We start from the raw sequence: 15266 nt of genomic DNA, 5'->3' as shown, positions 1-15266 counted from the left end.
GACCTGCACCCCAGAACCAGGTCCTCACACACACCTTCACCCCAGAACCAGGTCTAACACAGACCTGCACCCCAGAACCAGGTCTAACAGAGATCTGCACCCCAGAACCAGGTCTAACAGAGATCTGCACCCCAGAACCAGGTCTAACAGAGATCTGCACCCCAGAACCAGGTCTAACAGAGACCTGCACCCCAGAACCAGGTCCTCACACACATCTTCACCCCAGAACCAGGTCTAACAGAGACCTGTACCCCAGAACCAGGTCTAACAGAGACCTGCACCCCAGAACCAGGTCTAACAGAGACCTGCACCCCAGAACCAGGTCCTCACACACACCTTCACCCCAGAACCAGGTCTAACAGAGACCTGCACCCCAGAACCAGGTCTAACAGAGATCTGCACCCCAGAACCAGGTCCTCACAGAGACCTGCACCCCAGAACCAGGTCCTCACACACACCTTCACCCCAGAACCAGGTCTAACAGAGACCTGCACCCCAGAACCAGGTCCTCACACACACCTTCACCCCAGAACCAGGTCTAACAGAGACCTGCACCCCAGAACCAGGTCCTCACACACACCTTCACCCCAGAACCAGGTCTAACAGAGACCTGTACCCCAGAACCAGGTCTAACAGAGACCTGCACCCCAGAACCAGGTCCTCACACACACCTTCACCCCAGAACCAGGTCCTCACAGAGACCTGCACCCCAGAACCAGGTCCTCACACACACCTTCACCCCAGAACCAGGTCTAACAGAGACCTGCACCCCAGAACCAGGTCCTCACACACACCTTCACCCCAGAACCAGGTCTAACAGAGACCTGTACCCCAGAACCAGGTCTAACAGAGACCTGCACCCCAGAACCAGGTCCTCACACACACCTTCACCCCAGAACCAGGTCTAACAGAGACCTGCACCCCAGAACCAGGTCTAACAGAGACCTGCACCCCAGAACCAGGTCCTCACACACACCTTCACCCCAGAACCAGGTCTAACAGAGACCTGCACCCCAGAACCAGGTCTAACAGAGACCTGCACCCCAGAACCAGGTCCTCACACACACCTGCACCCCAGAACCAGTTCCTCAAAGAGACCTGTACCCCAGAACCAGGTCCTCACAGATACCTGCACCCCAGAACCAGGTCCTCACAGAGACCTGCACCCCAGAACCAGGTCTAACAGAGACCTGCACCCCAGAACCAGGTCCTCACACACACCTTCACCCCAGAACCAGGTCTAACAGAGACCTGTACCCCAGAACCAGGTCTAACAGAGACCTGTACCCCAGAACCAGGTCCTCACAGATACCTGCACCCCAGAACCAGGTCCTCACAGAGACCTGCACCCCAGAACCAGGTCTAACAGAGACCTGCACCCCAGAACCAGGTCTAACAGAGACCTGTACCCCAGAACCAGGTCCTCACAGATACCTGCACCCCAGAACCAGGTCTAACAGAGACCTGCACCCCAGAACCAGGTCTAACAGAGACCTGCACCCCAGAACCAGGTCTAACAGAGACCTGCACCCCAGAACCAGGTCCTCACAGAGACCTGCACCCCAGAACCAGGTCTAACAGAGACCTGCACCCCAGAACCAGGTCTAACAGAGACCTGCACCCCAGAACCAGGTCCTCACAGAGACCTGCACCCCAGAACCAGGTCCTCACACACACCTTCACCCCAGAACCAGGTCTAACAGAGACCTGTACCCCAGAACCAGGTCTAACAGAGACCTGCACCCCAGAACCAGGTCCTCACACACACCTTCACCCCAGAACCAGGTCTAACAGAGACCTGCACCCCAGAACCAGGTCTAACAGAGACCTGCACCCCAGAACCAGGTCCTCACACACACCTTCACCCCAGAACCAGGTCTAACAGAGACCTGCACCCCAGAACCAGGTCTAACAGAGACCTGCACCCCAGAACCAGGTCCTCACACACACCTTCACCCCAGAACCAGGTCTAACAGAGACCTGCACCCCAGAACCAGGTCTAACAGAGACCTGCACCCCAGAACCAGGTCCTCACACACACCTGCACCCCAGAACCAGTTCCTCAAAGAGACCTGTACCCCAGAACCAGGTCCTCACAGAGACCTGCACCCCAGAACCAGGTCTAACAGAGACCTGCACCCCAGAACCAGGTCCTCACACACACCTTCACCCCAGAACCAGGTCTAACAGAGACCTGTACCCCAGAACCAGGTCTAACAGAGACCTGTACCCCAGAACCAGGTCCTCACAGATACCTGCACCCCAGAACCAGGTCTAACAGAGACCTGTACCCCAGAACCAGGTCCTCACACACACCTGCACCCCAGAACCAGGTCTAACAGAGACCTGCACCCCAGAACCAGGTCTAACAGAGACCTGCACCCCAGAACCAGGTCCTCACACACACCTGCACCCCAGAACCAGTTCCTCAAAGAGACCTGTACCCCAGAACCAGGTCCTCACAGATACCTGCACCCCAGAACCAGGTCCTCACAGAGACCTGCACCCCAGAACCAGGTCTAACAGAGACCTGCACCCCAGAACCAGGTCCTCACACACACCTTCACCCCAGAACCAGGTCTAACAGAGACCTGTACCCCAGAACCAGGTCTAACAGAGACCTGTACCCCAGAACCAGGTCCTCACAGATACCTGCACCCCAGAACCAGGTCCTCACAGAGACCTGCACCCCAGAACCAGGTCTAACAGAGACCTGCACCCCAGAACCAGGTCTAACAGAGACCTGTACCCCAGAACCAGGTCCTCACAGATACCTGCACCCCAGAACCAGGTCTAACAGAGACCTGCACCCCAGAACCAGGTCTAACAGAGACCTGCACCCCAGAACCAGGTCTAACAGAGACCTGCACCCCAGAACCAGGTCCTCACAGAGACCTGCACCCCAGAACCAGGTCTAACAGAGACCTGCACCCCAGAACCAGGTCTAACAGAGACCTGCACCCCAGAACCAGGTCCTCACAGAGACCTGCACCCCAGAACCAGGTCCTCACACACACCTTCACCCCAGAACCAGGTCTAACAGAGACCTGTACCCCAGAACCAGGTCTAACAGAGACCTGCACCCCAGAACCAGGTCCTCACACACACCTTCACCCCAGAACCAGGTCTAACAGAGACCTGCACCCCAGAACCAGGTCTAACAGAGACCTGCACCCCAGAACCAGGTCCTCACACACACCTTCACCCCAGAACCAGGTCTAACAGAGACCTGCACCCCAGAACCAGGTCTAACAGAGACCTGCACCCCAGAACCAGGTCCTCACACACACCTTCACCCCAGAACCAGGTCTAACAGAGACCTGCACCCCAGAACCAGGTCTAACAGAGACCTGCACCCCAGAACCAGGTCCTCACACACACCTGCACCCCAGAACCAGTTCCTCAAAGAGACCTGTACCCCAGAACCAGGTCCTCACAGAGACCTGCACCCCAGAACCAGGTCTAACAGAGACCTGCACCCCAGAACCAGGTCCTCACACACACCTTCACCCCAGAACCAGGTCTAACAGAGACCTGTACCCCAGAACCAGGTCTAACAGAGACCTGTACCCCAGAACCAGGTCCTCACAGATACCTGCACCCCAGAACCAGGTCTAACAGAGACCTGTACCCCAGAACCAGGTCCTCACAGATACCTGCACCCCAGAACCAGGTCCTCACAGAGACCTGCACCCCAGAACCAGGTCTAACAGAGACCTGCACCCCAGAACCAGGTCCTCACACACACCTTCACCCCAGAACCAGGTCTAACAGAGACCTGTACCCCAGAACCAGGTCTAACAGAGACCTGTACCCCAGAACCAGGTCCTCACAGATACCTGCACCCCAGAACCAGGTCTAACAGAGACCTGTACCCCAGAACCAGGTCCTCACACACACCTGCACCCCAGAACCAGGTCTAACACACACCTGCACCCCAGAACCAGGTCTAACACAGACCTGCACCCCAGAACCAGGTCTAACAGAGACCTGCACCCCAGAACCAGGTCCTCACACACACCTGCACCCCAGAACCAGGTCTAACAGAGACCTGCACCCCAGAACCAGGTCCTCACAGAGACCTGCACCCCAGAACCAGGTCTAACAGAGACCTGCACCCCAGAACCAGGTCTAACAGAGACCTGCACCCCAGAACCAGGTCCTCACAGAGACCTGCACCCCAGAACCAGGTCCTCACACACACCTTCACCCCAGAACCAGGTCTAACACAGACCTGCACCCCAGAACCAGGTCTAACAGAGATCTGCACCCCAGAACCAGGTCTAACAGAGATCTGCACCCCAGAACCAGGTCCTCACACACACCTGCACCCCAGAACCAGGTCTAACAGAGACCTGCACCCCAGAACCAGGTCCTCACAGAGACCTGCACCCCAGAACCAGGTCTAACAGAGACCTGCACCCCAGAACCAGGTCTAACAGAGACCTGCACCCCAGAACCAGGTCCTCACAGAGACCTGCACCCCAGAACCAGGTCCTCACACACACCTTCACCCCAGAACCAGGTCTAACACAGACCTGCACCCCAGAACCAGGTCTAACAGAGATCTGCACCCCAGAACCAGGTCTAACAGAGATCTGCACCCCAGAACCAGGTCTAACAGAGATCTGCACCCCAGAACCAGGTCTAACAGAGACCTGCACCCCAGAACCAGGTCCTCACACACACCTTCACCCCAGAACCAGGTCTAACAGAGACCTGTACCCCAGAACCAGGTCTAACAGAGACCTGTACCCCAGAACCAGGTCTAACAGAGACCTGCACCCCAGAACCAGGTCCTCACACACACCTTCACCCCAGAACCAGGTCTAACAGAGACCTGCACCCCAGAACCAGGTCTAACAGAGACCTGCACCCCAGAACCAGGTCCTCACACACACCTTCACCCCAGAACCAGGTCTAACAGAGACCTGCACCCCAGAACCAGGTCTAACAGAGACCTGCACCCCAGAACCAGGTCCTCACACACACCTGCACCCCAGAACCAGTTCCTCAAAGAGACCTGTACCCCAGAACCAGGTCTAACAGAGACCTGCACCCCAGAACCAGGTCCTCACACACACCTTCACCCCAGAACCAGGTCTAACAGAGACCTGTACCCCAGAACCAGGTCTAACAGAGACCTGTACCCCAGAACCAGGTCCTCACAGATACCTGCACCCCAGAACCAGGTCCTCACAGAGACCTGCACCCCAGAACCAGGTCTAACAGAGACCTGCACCCCAGAACCAGGTCTAACAGAGACCTGTACCCCAGAACCAGGTCCTCACAGATACCTGCACCCCAGAACCAGGTCTAACAGAGACCTGCACCCCAGAACCAGGTCTAACAGAGACCTGCACCCCAGAACCAGGTCTAACAGAGACCTGCACCCCAGAACCAGGTCCTCACAGAGACCTGCACCCCAGAACCAGGTCTAACAGAGACCTGCACCCCAGAACCAGGTCTAACAGAGACCTGCACCCCAGAACCAGGTCCTCACAGAGACCTGCACCCCAGAACCAGGTCCTCACACACACCTTCACCCCAGAACCAGGTCTAACAGAGACCTGTACCCCAGAACCAGGTCTAACAGAGACCTGCACCCCAGAACCAGGTCCTCACACACACCTTCACCCCAGAACCAGGTCTAACAGAGACCTGCACCCCAGAACCAGGTCTAACAGAGACCTGCACCCCAGAACCAGGTCCTCACACACACCTTCACCCCAGAACCAGGTCTAACAGAGACCTGCACCCCAGAACCAGGTCTAACAGAGACCTGCACCCCAGAACCAGGTCCTCACACACACCTTCACCCCAGAACCAGGTCTAACAGAGACCTGCACCCCAGAACCAGGTCTAACAGAGACCTGCACCCCAGAACCAGGTCCTCACACACACCTGCACCCCAGAACCAGTTCCTCAAAGAGACCTGTACCCCAGAACCAGGTCCTCACAGAGACCTGCACCCCAGAACCAGGTCTAACAGAGACCTGTACCCCAGAACCAGGTCCTCACAGAGACCTGCACCCCAGAACCAGGTCTAACAGAGACCTGTACCCCAGAACCAGGTCCTCACAGATACCTGCACCCCAGAACCAGGTCCTCACAGAGACCTGCACCCCAGAACCAGGTCTAACAGAGACCTGCACCCCAGAACCAGGTCCTCACACACACCTTCACCCCAGAACCAGGTCTAACAGAGACCTGTACCCCAGAACCAGGTCTAACAGAGACCTGTACCCCAGAACCAGGTCCTCACAGATACCTGCACCCCAGAACCAGGTCTAACAGAGACCTGTACCCCAGAACCAGGTCCTCACAGATACCTGCACCCCAGAACCAGGTCTAACAGAGACCTGCACCCCAGAACCAGGTCTAACAGAGACCTGCACCCCAGAACCAGGTCTAACAGAGACCTGCACCCCAGAACCAGGTCCTCACAGAGACCTGCACCCCAGAACCAGGTCTAACAGAGACCTGCACCCCAGAGCCAGGTCTAACAGAGACCTGCACCCCAGAACCAGGTCCTCACAGAGACCTGCACCCCAGAACCAGGTCTAACAGAGACCTGCACCCCAGAACCAGGTCCTCACAGAGACCTGGACCCCAGAACCAGGTCCTCACAGATACCTGGACCCCAGAACCAGGTCCTCACGGAGACCTGGACCCCAGAACCAGGTCTGAAAACCTGAACGTTCCCGTGATCCAGGTCTTCTCCATTCTGATTATTCAGGATTGACACACTTGACAAACCTGCTGGTCTAGAAACATCCTCCTCCTTCCGACCATCCATTAACCTTCTCACCTGTTTCCTGCTGACCTTCATCTTCTCCAGTCCTGTTTTATTCCTACTAATCCAACGGTGTTGGAGGAAGATTGGGGATTAGATCAGATTAAAACACTCTAAGATGGACATTATTCCTGTAAACAGTTTTTGAGGTTCCTCCTTCCTCGTGAGTTTTCTTAGTTTGGACAAACATCAGCTCACACCATCGGGAGAGCGTTCCTGCAGCTCCTCCGTCTCAACGGGTTCGCTGTGAGCCGTTTGTCCCGGAGGAGGAGAAGTCTGAGGAGGTGTGGGATCAGTGGAGCTCCTGGTTGATCATCAGACCTTCAGGAATGTCGGTTCTGCACTCGTTTATTTAAGATTCAGAAACTTCAGCTGCAAGCCTGAAGGTCACAGAGGTCATCAGAGGATCCAGGCGGACCTTCACACTTTAAGGTTTATTTCATTAAATGTTTGTTTGTTTCAGATAAAAACAGGAAGGACGATGGGTCCAAGTCCAAACCAGACATCTACGGTGAGGCGCCGTCCTCTCATGGGATCTGTACGGCATGTTCACCACGACAGCCAATCACAAATCAGGATTTGCTTCTTCTCTTTTGTCTTCCAGCCGTGTCCAAGGCTGTCAACGAGGACGGGTTTGTGGAGAACCCGGTTCCGTGTCCCAATGACTACGCCCAGTTCTGTGAACATGGACAGTGTGAGATGATACGCAGCCTGCCCACCTGCAGGTAAAACACCTGAGGCCTGGTTTAGTCTGAAATCTTCGTGGTTTCACTTTAAATTAGTTCCATTTAACATCCGATTTTATGAAATACTCAAAAAGATGTTTGATGTTTTTGTTTACGACGTTCTGCTGATTAAAATCCACCAAACTCAGGAGGTCAAAGTTCAACTTTAGTGCATGAAGGTGTAAGGGTTAGGGTTTTATGTGCAGAACTGATGAGATTAAAGGCTGAATATGGAACAAGTTAATAAAGCTTTATTTTAGTAAATAATAAAACCTACACCAGCTGTGCAGAATCAAGTATTTCCTTTTAAAACTTTACTTTAATTGAAGTACAAATATTTGTTTTGACAGGACAACACTGGGTTTATGTTTACATCTACCGGCCACTAGGGGGCATCGTTGCATTGAAAAGTCCGCTCAGCACAGCGAGGCTGGCACTGGGAAAAGTGGCGGACTCTGCAAGTCGAGCTGCTTCTGAGCCCAGAAGATATTCTAACGTTTAATCGTGTTGTAAAATAAACTCATCAGTAGAAGTGAGTCCTACGCCGTCACCGGACACGCTGCTCCTGCTCACCTCACGGATCAGCAGCAAACCCAACGGCGGGAAGCCTCGTCCTGCTGTTGCAATGACACACACTAGATGTCGCGTTGGTGTTCGTGTTCCATATTCAACCTTTAATGTTTACAGAAGCAGATCACTCACCAGCAGGTCCTGTGGTTTCCATGGAGATGGCTAATGAAAAGATGTTATGACATTTCCTTTGATCAATGTGCGTGTGTGTGTCCATGTGTGTGTGTATGTGTGTGCATGTGCGTGCGTGTGTGTGTCCGTGCGTGTGTGTGCGTGTGTGTCTGTGCGTGCGTCTGTGTGTCCATGCGTGTGTGTGTGTCCGTGCGTGCGTGTGCATGTGCGTGCGTGGGTGTGTCCGTGCGTGTGTGTGTGTGTCCGTGCGTGTGTGTGCATGTGCGTGCATGCGTGCGTGTGTGTGTGTGTGTAAATGTCTGTGCATGCGTGTGTGTGTCTATGTGTGTCCCCGTGCGTGTGTGTGTGTGTGTGTGTGTGTCTATGTGTGTCCCCGTGCGTGCGTGTGTGTGTGTGTGCGTGTGCATGTGCGTGCGTGTGTCTGTCCATGCGTGTGTGTGTGTGTCCGTGCGTGCGTGTGCATGTGCGTGTGTGTGTGTGTCCCCCTGTGCGTGCGTGTGTGTGTGTGTCCGTGCGTGTGTGTGCATTTGCGTGCGTGCGTGTGTGTGTGTGTGTGTGTGTGTCTGTGCGTGCATGCGTGCGTGTGTGTGTGTCCCCGTGCGTGCGTGTGTGTGTGTGTGTGTGTGTGCATGTCTGTGCGTCCGTGCGTGTGTGTGTGTGTGTCCCCGTGCGTGTGTGTGTTCCAGGTGTGAGGCGGCGTACGGCGGGCCTCAGTGCGACCAGCTGCTGGACTTTAACATCCTCTACGTTGTTCCCAGCGGTCAGAAGCTTCACTACGTCCTCATCGCCGCCATCATTGGAGCTGTTCAGATCGCCGTCATCGTTGCCGTGGTGATGTGCTTCACCAGGTACTCAGACCTGTATGATGTCATTACCAGAACATCCCAGGTGTAAAGTACAGCTTGTACCAGCAGCAGAGTGTAAGCAGAGTTTAGATGTAATGACACGTACAGCCAGCAGAGGGCAATCACACACCGGAGGTTTAGCACGAGCCTAATTTCTATGAACAATTGTGTTAAAAGAAATTCCAATATTCTTTTAGTAACTTTAAAAAAGTCAATTTTACCTGATCAGGTGCATCAGGATCAAGGATTAAATAACACACACATCTGTAACCCATATTTCCTCACGTTACACATCACATCACTGAGGGGTGGGACCTCACCCCACAGGTCTGAGACCAGCACACATGATGCTGCCTGTGGTGTCTCCATGTTGATGACGTGGACTTCCTGTTGTGTCCTGCAGGAGATGCAACAAGTCGAAGCGCGGCCGCAGACAGAAGCAGCACCTGGGCCACTTCCCGTCAGGAACGTCCTCCAGGATGATGTAGCCGCCCTCCTTTTCCCTCATCTTTTTATAACCGTCCAGTTTTCGTACCACAGACAAACTGCAATTTTATATCGAATTTTTGGTGCCTCTGTTTTATTTTTCCCCTTTTTTATAAGAAAATAATTTGTTTTTTTTAAGGGGCCTTATTTTTTATGTTATATGTTCTTTTGTGCAGCTGCTGCCGTCCTCAGACTCTGATCACTGTGGATCCGACAGGAAGCAGAATCTTTATTTATCTGATTGTACTACAGCTGGGACCACACACACACACACACACACACACACACACACACACACACACACACACACACAACCACACACACACACACACACACAACCACACACACACACACACACACTCTCTTTGTTTTTTCTCCACAGTCCTGTTTTAAAGTTTATGGATTTCAAAAAGAAGATAAAACACAAATTTGATGAACTTATACTCTACACATTATGGTACCGAAGGAATTAAGAGGTTAAAATGACCTCTAATTTGAATTATTTTACATTCTCAAATTATGGCAAAGAATTATTTTAAAGACCAATTTTGTGTTTAGGAACTTTGATTTTTCCAACTTTAACTGGTTTTATCGTCACTTTGGAATTCAGCCTGTAAACATTCTGATGTGTTTCTGCCTGAAGACAAATTTTGGTCAAAATTATCAGGTGTGAGTTTTACATTCCAGCTGTGGTCCCTGAACGCACCACCTTGTTACTCTACAGCTGTGTGGTCCGATCCCTGAATGCACCACCTTGTTGCTTTACAGCTGTGTGGACCCTGAACGCACCATCTTGTTGCTTTACAACAGTGTGGTCCCTGAACACACCATCTTGTTGCTCTACAGCTGTGTGGTCCCTGAACACACCATATTGGTGCTCTACAGCTGTGTGGTCCCTGAATGCACCATCTTGTTGCTTTACAGCTGTGTTGTCCGATCCCTGAACGCACCATCTTGTTGCTCTACAGCTGTGTGGTCCCTGAACGCACCACCTTGTTGCTTTACAACTGTGTGGACCCTGAACACACCACCTTGTTGCTTTACAGCTGTGTGGTCCCTGAATGCACCACCTTGTTGCTTTACAGCTGTGTGGTCTCTGAACACACCATCTTGTTGCTCTACAGCTGTGTGGTCCCTGAACACACCACCTTGTTGCTTTACAACTGTGTGGACCCTGAACGCACCATCTTGTTGCTTTACAACAGTGTGGTCCCTGAACACACCATCTTGTTGCTCTACAGCTGTGTGGTCCCTGAACACACCATATTGGTGCTCTACAGCTGTGTGGTCCCTGAATGCACCATCTTGTTGCTTTACAGCTGTGTGGTCCGATCCCTGAACGCACCATCTTGTTGCTCTACAGCTGTGTGGTCCCTGAACGCACCACCTTGTTGCTTTACAACTGTGTGGACCCTGAACACACCACCTTGTTGCTTTACAGCTGTGTGGTCCCTGAATGCACCACCTTGTTGCTTTACAGCTGTGTGGTCTCTGAACACACCATCTTGTTGCTCTACAGCTGTGTGGTCCCTGAACACACCACCTTGTTGCTTTACAACTGTGTGGACCCTGAACACACCACCTTGTTGCTTTACAGCTGTGTGGTCCCTGAATGCACCACCTTGTTGCTTTACAGCTGTGTGGTCCCTGAATGCACCACCTTGTTGCTTTACAGCTGTGTGGTCCCTGAACACACCATCTTGTTGCTCTACAGCTGTGTGGTCCCTGAACGCACCACCTTGTTGCTTTACAGCTGTGTGGTCCCTGAACACACCATCTTGTTGCTCTACAGCTGTGTGGTCCCTGAACACACCATCTCCTTGTTAAACTTGAAACAAACTGAACTATTGAGTGAATAATAGAAACATGAATTTTGTCCAAGTTTGAATGAATGAATGAATCATTTTGTTAAAAAGTTCACGTTAGATGATTTAATGTCTGATTCTGGTATTTTAAGAGATTTTAAAACTTTTTTTTTTGTATTTTTTTATAAATATTTGAAAATTTCCTGAATAATTTAAAACAAAAACTTGGATTTTTTTCTGCAATTTTAACTTTTTTAATTAGTTTGAAACCAAACAGAATTCCCATGAATCTTTGCTGCTCTCATTTGGCCCAACCTTTCCTTTTGTCACAAACTTGTTGTACCACCTTAAACTTCCAGGGGGCGCTCTGCAGGGTTTAAATACTCACAGGATCAGGATTACTTCTATATTAGCTATGATGAGATGCACCTGAGAACCAAAATGCTGTTTTTTCTACGTAAACGAGGAACCAGCTGACATGTACAGGTTGTTGCTAAATGACTTTTATCACTTCCTGTCCAGACAACACCAGTCAGGAAACGGATGCTTGTGTGTTTGGACAGGTGAGGATAATTTAAATGTTTTTATTCTGATTTCTATCGATGGTTCCAAGTGTTTGTGTTGTACCGTGGTAGAGGCTGTAGATCCGTAAGCTGGGGGAAGGGTCCTGCTCCCGTCGCTGCTCTGAGATCAGACTCCTGCGCTTATGTGAGGCCAGCGGCGTCTGCGGGATCCAGCCTGATTTTACTCTAGATGTTCGTCCTGCATGAACAGTGAGATGTTTAGATTGTGTTTGTAGCTGAACTACAATTAAATTATGATGTTTGAAACATTTTGTCTGTTGCTTTTTATGATCTGGATCCTGCAGCTGCGGGTCAGGGGGACAGGCAGGAGAATGGCTACCATGTTCAGCAGCATTAAAGCATAAATACCTCCATTGGTCCTGAAGATGTCTTTAGGTCAGGGGTCACCAACGCAGTGCCCCCAAGAACTTAACAAGGCCCTTCTCTAAATAACACAAAAAATGTGCTGCCAACTTTTGATCACAAATGCATTAATAATGATTTAAAAAACAACAAATATAGTTTATTATACCTGGAGTTGAGTTCCTCTGATCTATTCAAGTTCAAAGGTCAGTAATGCATCAGCCCAGTAGCCCTTGCATGGCTCTCAGCTTCATAAAGGCTGGTGACCTGTGCTTTAGACGTTGCTGAAACTTTTAATTAACGGTTTTTTAAAATGTCGATCTGAGTTTTGGAAAAACCTTCTAGCAGCTAACGAAGTCGCCCACATGCAGGAGGGGTCAAACGTGGCGTTGACGGCGGGATAATTATAGACAGCAGCTGGTGGGGAGTTTTTAGAGAGGGGAGTCCCCGCATGTCCGTCTAAGTCCAACCCTGTCCTCATGTCCACAGACCTCCTGAAGTTGACTTTCTAAGCTCAGCTGACGTTTATGTGTTTGTGGTGAAAGAAAAAAGTCAACCAATGAAAAAACAACTGTTTCTGTCTCCAACGTCACCTTTAAGCCCCGCCCCTTTGTGGAAATGTGATTTCTACCTGGTAGTTCTCAGCTGGCTGCTTGGATAGTGTGAGTGGGCGGGGCTTCCGGAGGGCTTTACAGAAGTAAACTCCTCCTCCTGCAGACTCTCATGACCACCTGGTGGTTCATCCAGCACACTGACAGCATGTTTCACCTCAGACCACCAGAGTTTGCTGAAACGTCCAACATGAGTGGCTTGTGGGTAATGTGGGCACTACAACCTTCTCAGGTCAGAAAGGACTAAACAAGCATCTCTCGATCTCTAAAAATTATAACTTCCTGTTTATTGGTTAAAGTCACTTCCTGTTTATCGGGTACAGTCACTTCCTGTTTATCAGGTAAAGTCACTTCCTGTTTATCGGGTACAGTCACTTCCTGTTTATCAGGTAAAGTCACTTCCTGTTTATCGGGTGCAGTCACTTCCTGTTTATTGTGTACAGTCCTTCCTGTTTACCGGGCAGTCACTTCCTGTTAATCGGTTAAAGTCACTTCCTGTTAATCGGTTAAAGTCACTTCCTGTTTATCGGTTAAAGTCACTTCCTGTTAGGTCTTTTCTGACACGTTTCGTTTACTTCATCAGCTGCTATTTTCTTTGCTTGTTGGTTAAATTGAATATTTCTCATTCTGTTATTTTCTTTATTTATTTATTTATTTATTTTCAATATCATTACAAGGAACAAAGCGAGTTAGAATACAAACTGACAGAAGTACAAAGTCCTTGGATAACATAGTTATGTAATTAATACAAGTCAATAATACAAAATAAGACAATTCTAACAAACAAAACTGAAAGAAGAAAAAGAAAAAAGGACAAAAAAGAAGAAGAGGGGTATCTAAAAGATTCCCTTTGAAATAAAGGCATCAACATAACTTAGAGTCTAACAGCTTTCGGACGAGTCATACCTTGTAAAGTAGAAAATAGATTCTTAACTCAGTCTTCGTCATGTTCTTTGGATTTTTGTTCACCCTCCTTTAATTAAAGGAATTTATTTTCTTAAATCCACTCCTGCCTCGAGTCATTCTGGGCTTCTGCGTTTTGGGTCCCACCTCCTCCTGCTCAGCGTGACAGTCTTAAAGATATTTATACTGGGCTCGTGTCGAACCACTTAGATTTATGAATATGAAATTTCCCAAATAAAATGATCAGATCAAGAATGACGAATGTGATTTAACATCTTTTCTATTTGTAAAGAAGATTGTGTCTCTTAAATGTAATTTAATATTTTTATCAAGACATCATGAAAGTAAGCACCAAAAATATTGATGTAAGTATGGATAGTTTAAGCTGTTCTTTGTTGTTTTAGTTCATTATTTCTGGGAAAAGTTAATTTGCAAAAATAGATGTGAAATGAAATTTCTAATCTGTTTCTAAGGCTGATTCAACTACTTCAGTGAAATAAGTTAACAGATAATGACATAATTAATGGTGTGTGAAGAATATATAGAATATGCAAGTTAATAAGTGCAGCTCGTGTTCGTCTTAAAGGAGCAACTGATCTGGCTTTAATGGATGTGTGTACTTGTTAACGTAGAAGTTAAAAGAAAACATAAAGCTGATTGTAATTTGTATATTTCAGGTTCACCTTCCTTGCTACGTCAATAAACCTGTGAACAAGGACTCATCCGTCTTCAGAGTCTTGATGTCAAGGAGGCGTTTAACTGTCAGGTCGTCTAGAGCACATGTGATGAGGACAGCAGTGTCCTATTCCAGATTGAGGACAAGAACGGACGATTTTAAGTATAATTCCTGATAACATTGCTGAACAGTGAGAGACATTTTGAGGATCTTGAAGTATTACAGAATTGACTTTTAATTCGTGTAAACTATTGTTTGTTTGATTTCTTTTCTCCAAATTATGAAAATACTTGAGAGTTCTTCTCTCCATGCTCCAACCAAGTACGCCGAGATCGAACAAAAGCACCCTTAGCTCAGGTCTGATGAATGTTATCCAACTCCGATTGTAATTCTGTTCATTTATTACCGTCAGCCTGAGAAGGAACGTTGTTTTCAACAGTTTTTATTATGTCTTTTAGAATTTTGTCTTGTTTTCCTCCTTTTTGTTTGGCTAATTCCTTCTTACCTCTTGATTGCAGCACTTCGAATTTGAAGTTTTGTGTACTCCCAATGCTTACCCGAGTTATTTTCTTTTAAAGCTATATTCCAATTACATCTGATCATTTCTATAATATTGTTCAGAATAGCATCATCCAGAAGCAAAGTGTTGAGCTTCCAATAATTCGGACTATATTTCATCGAATCAATAATCAATAATCAATAATCATGTGTAAGTTTAGAGAGAGTTATGATCTGAGAGAATTATGGTTTAATATCCACACTAACCACTTCATCTGTTAGCTCGTTTGATA

The 15266-nt window shown here is 49.3% G+C and overlaps 1 protein-coding gene across 1 annotated transcript in view; it reads left to right on the top strand.

The window, feature by feature from the left end:
- LOC107374717 (tomoregulin-1) overlaps positions 1 to 9692 on the top strand; it is a 16937-nt gene extending 7245 nt beyond the window's left edge. Inside the window, exons 7-10 of the mRNA XM_015942931.3 lie at positions 7260 to 7307; positions 7401 to 7521; positions 8910 to 9071; positions 9472 to 9692. Of these exons, the coding sequence (XP_015798417.1) occupies positions 7260 to 7307; positions 7401 to 7521; positions 8910 to 9071; positions 9472 to 9556 (416 nt within the window). The 3' untranslated portion in view covers positions 9557 to 9692. The remainder of the gene's footprint in view (positions 1 to 7259; positions 7308 to 7400; positions 7522 to 8909; positions 9072 to 9471) is intronic.
- The last annotated feature ends 5574 nt before the right edge of the window (positions 9693 to 15266 follow it).

This window comes from Nothobranchius furzeri, chromosome 7 (genome assembly GCF_043380555.1).
Source record: "Nothobranchius furzeri strain GRZ-AD chromosome 7, NfurGRZ-RIMD1, whole genome shotgun sequence".
In the NCBI taxonomy this organism is placed as follows: domain Eukaryota; kingdom Metazoa; phylum Chordata; class Actinopteri; order Cyprinodontiformes; family Nothobranchiidae; genus Nothobranchius; species Nothobranchius furzeri.
Note: the sequence above shows the minus strand (reverse complement) of the source record. Positions and strands in the feature narration are given on the sequence as shown.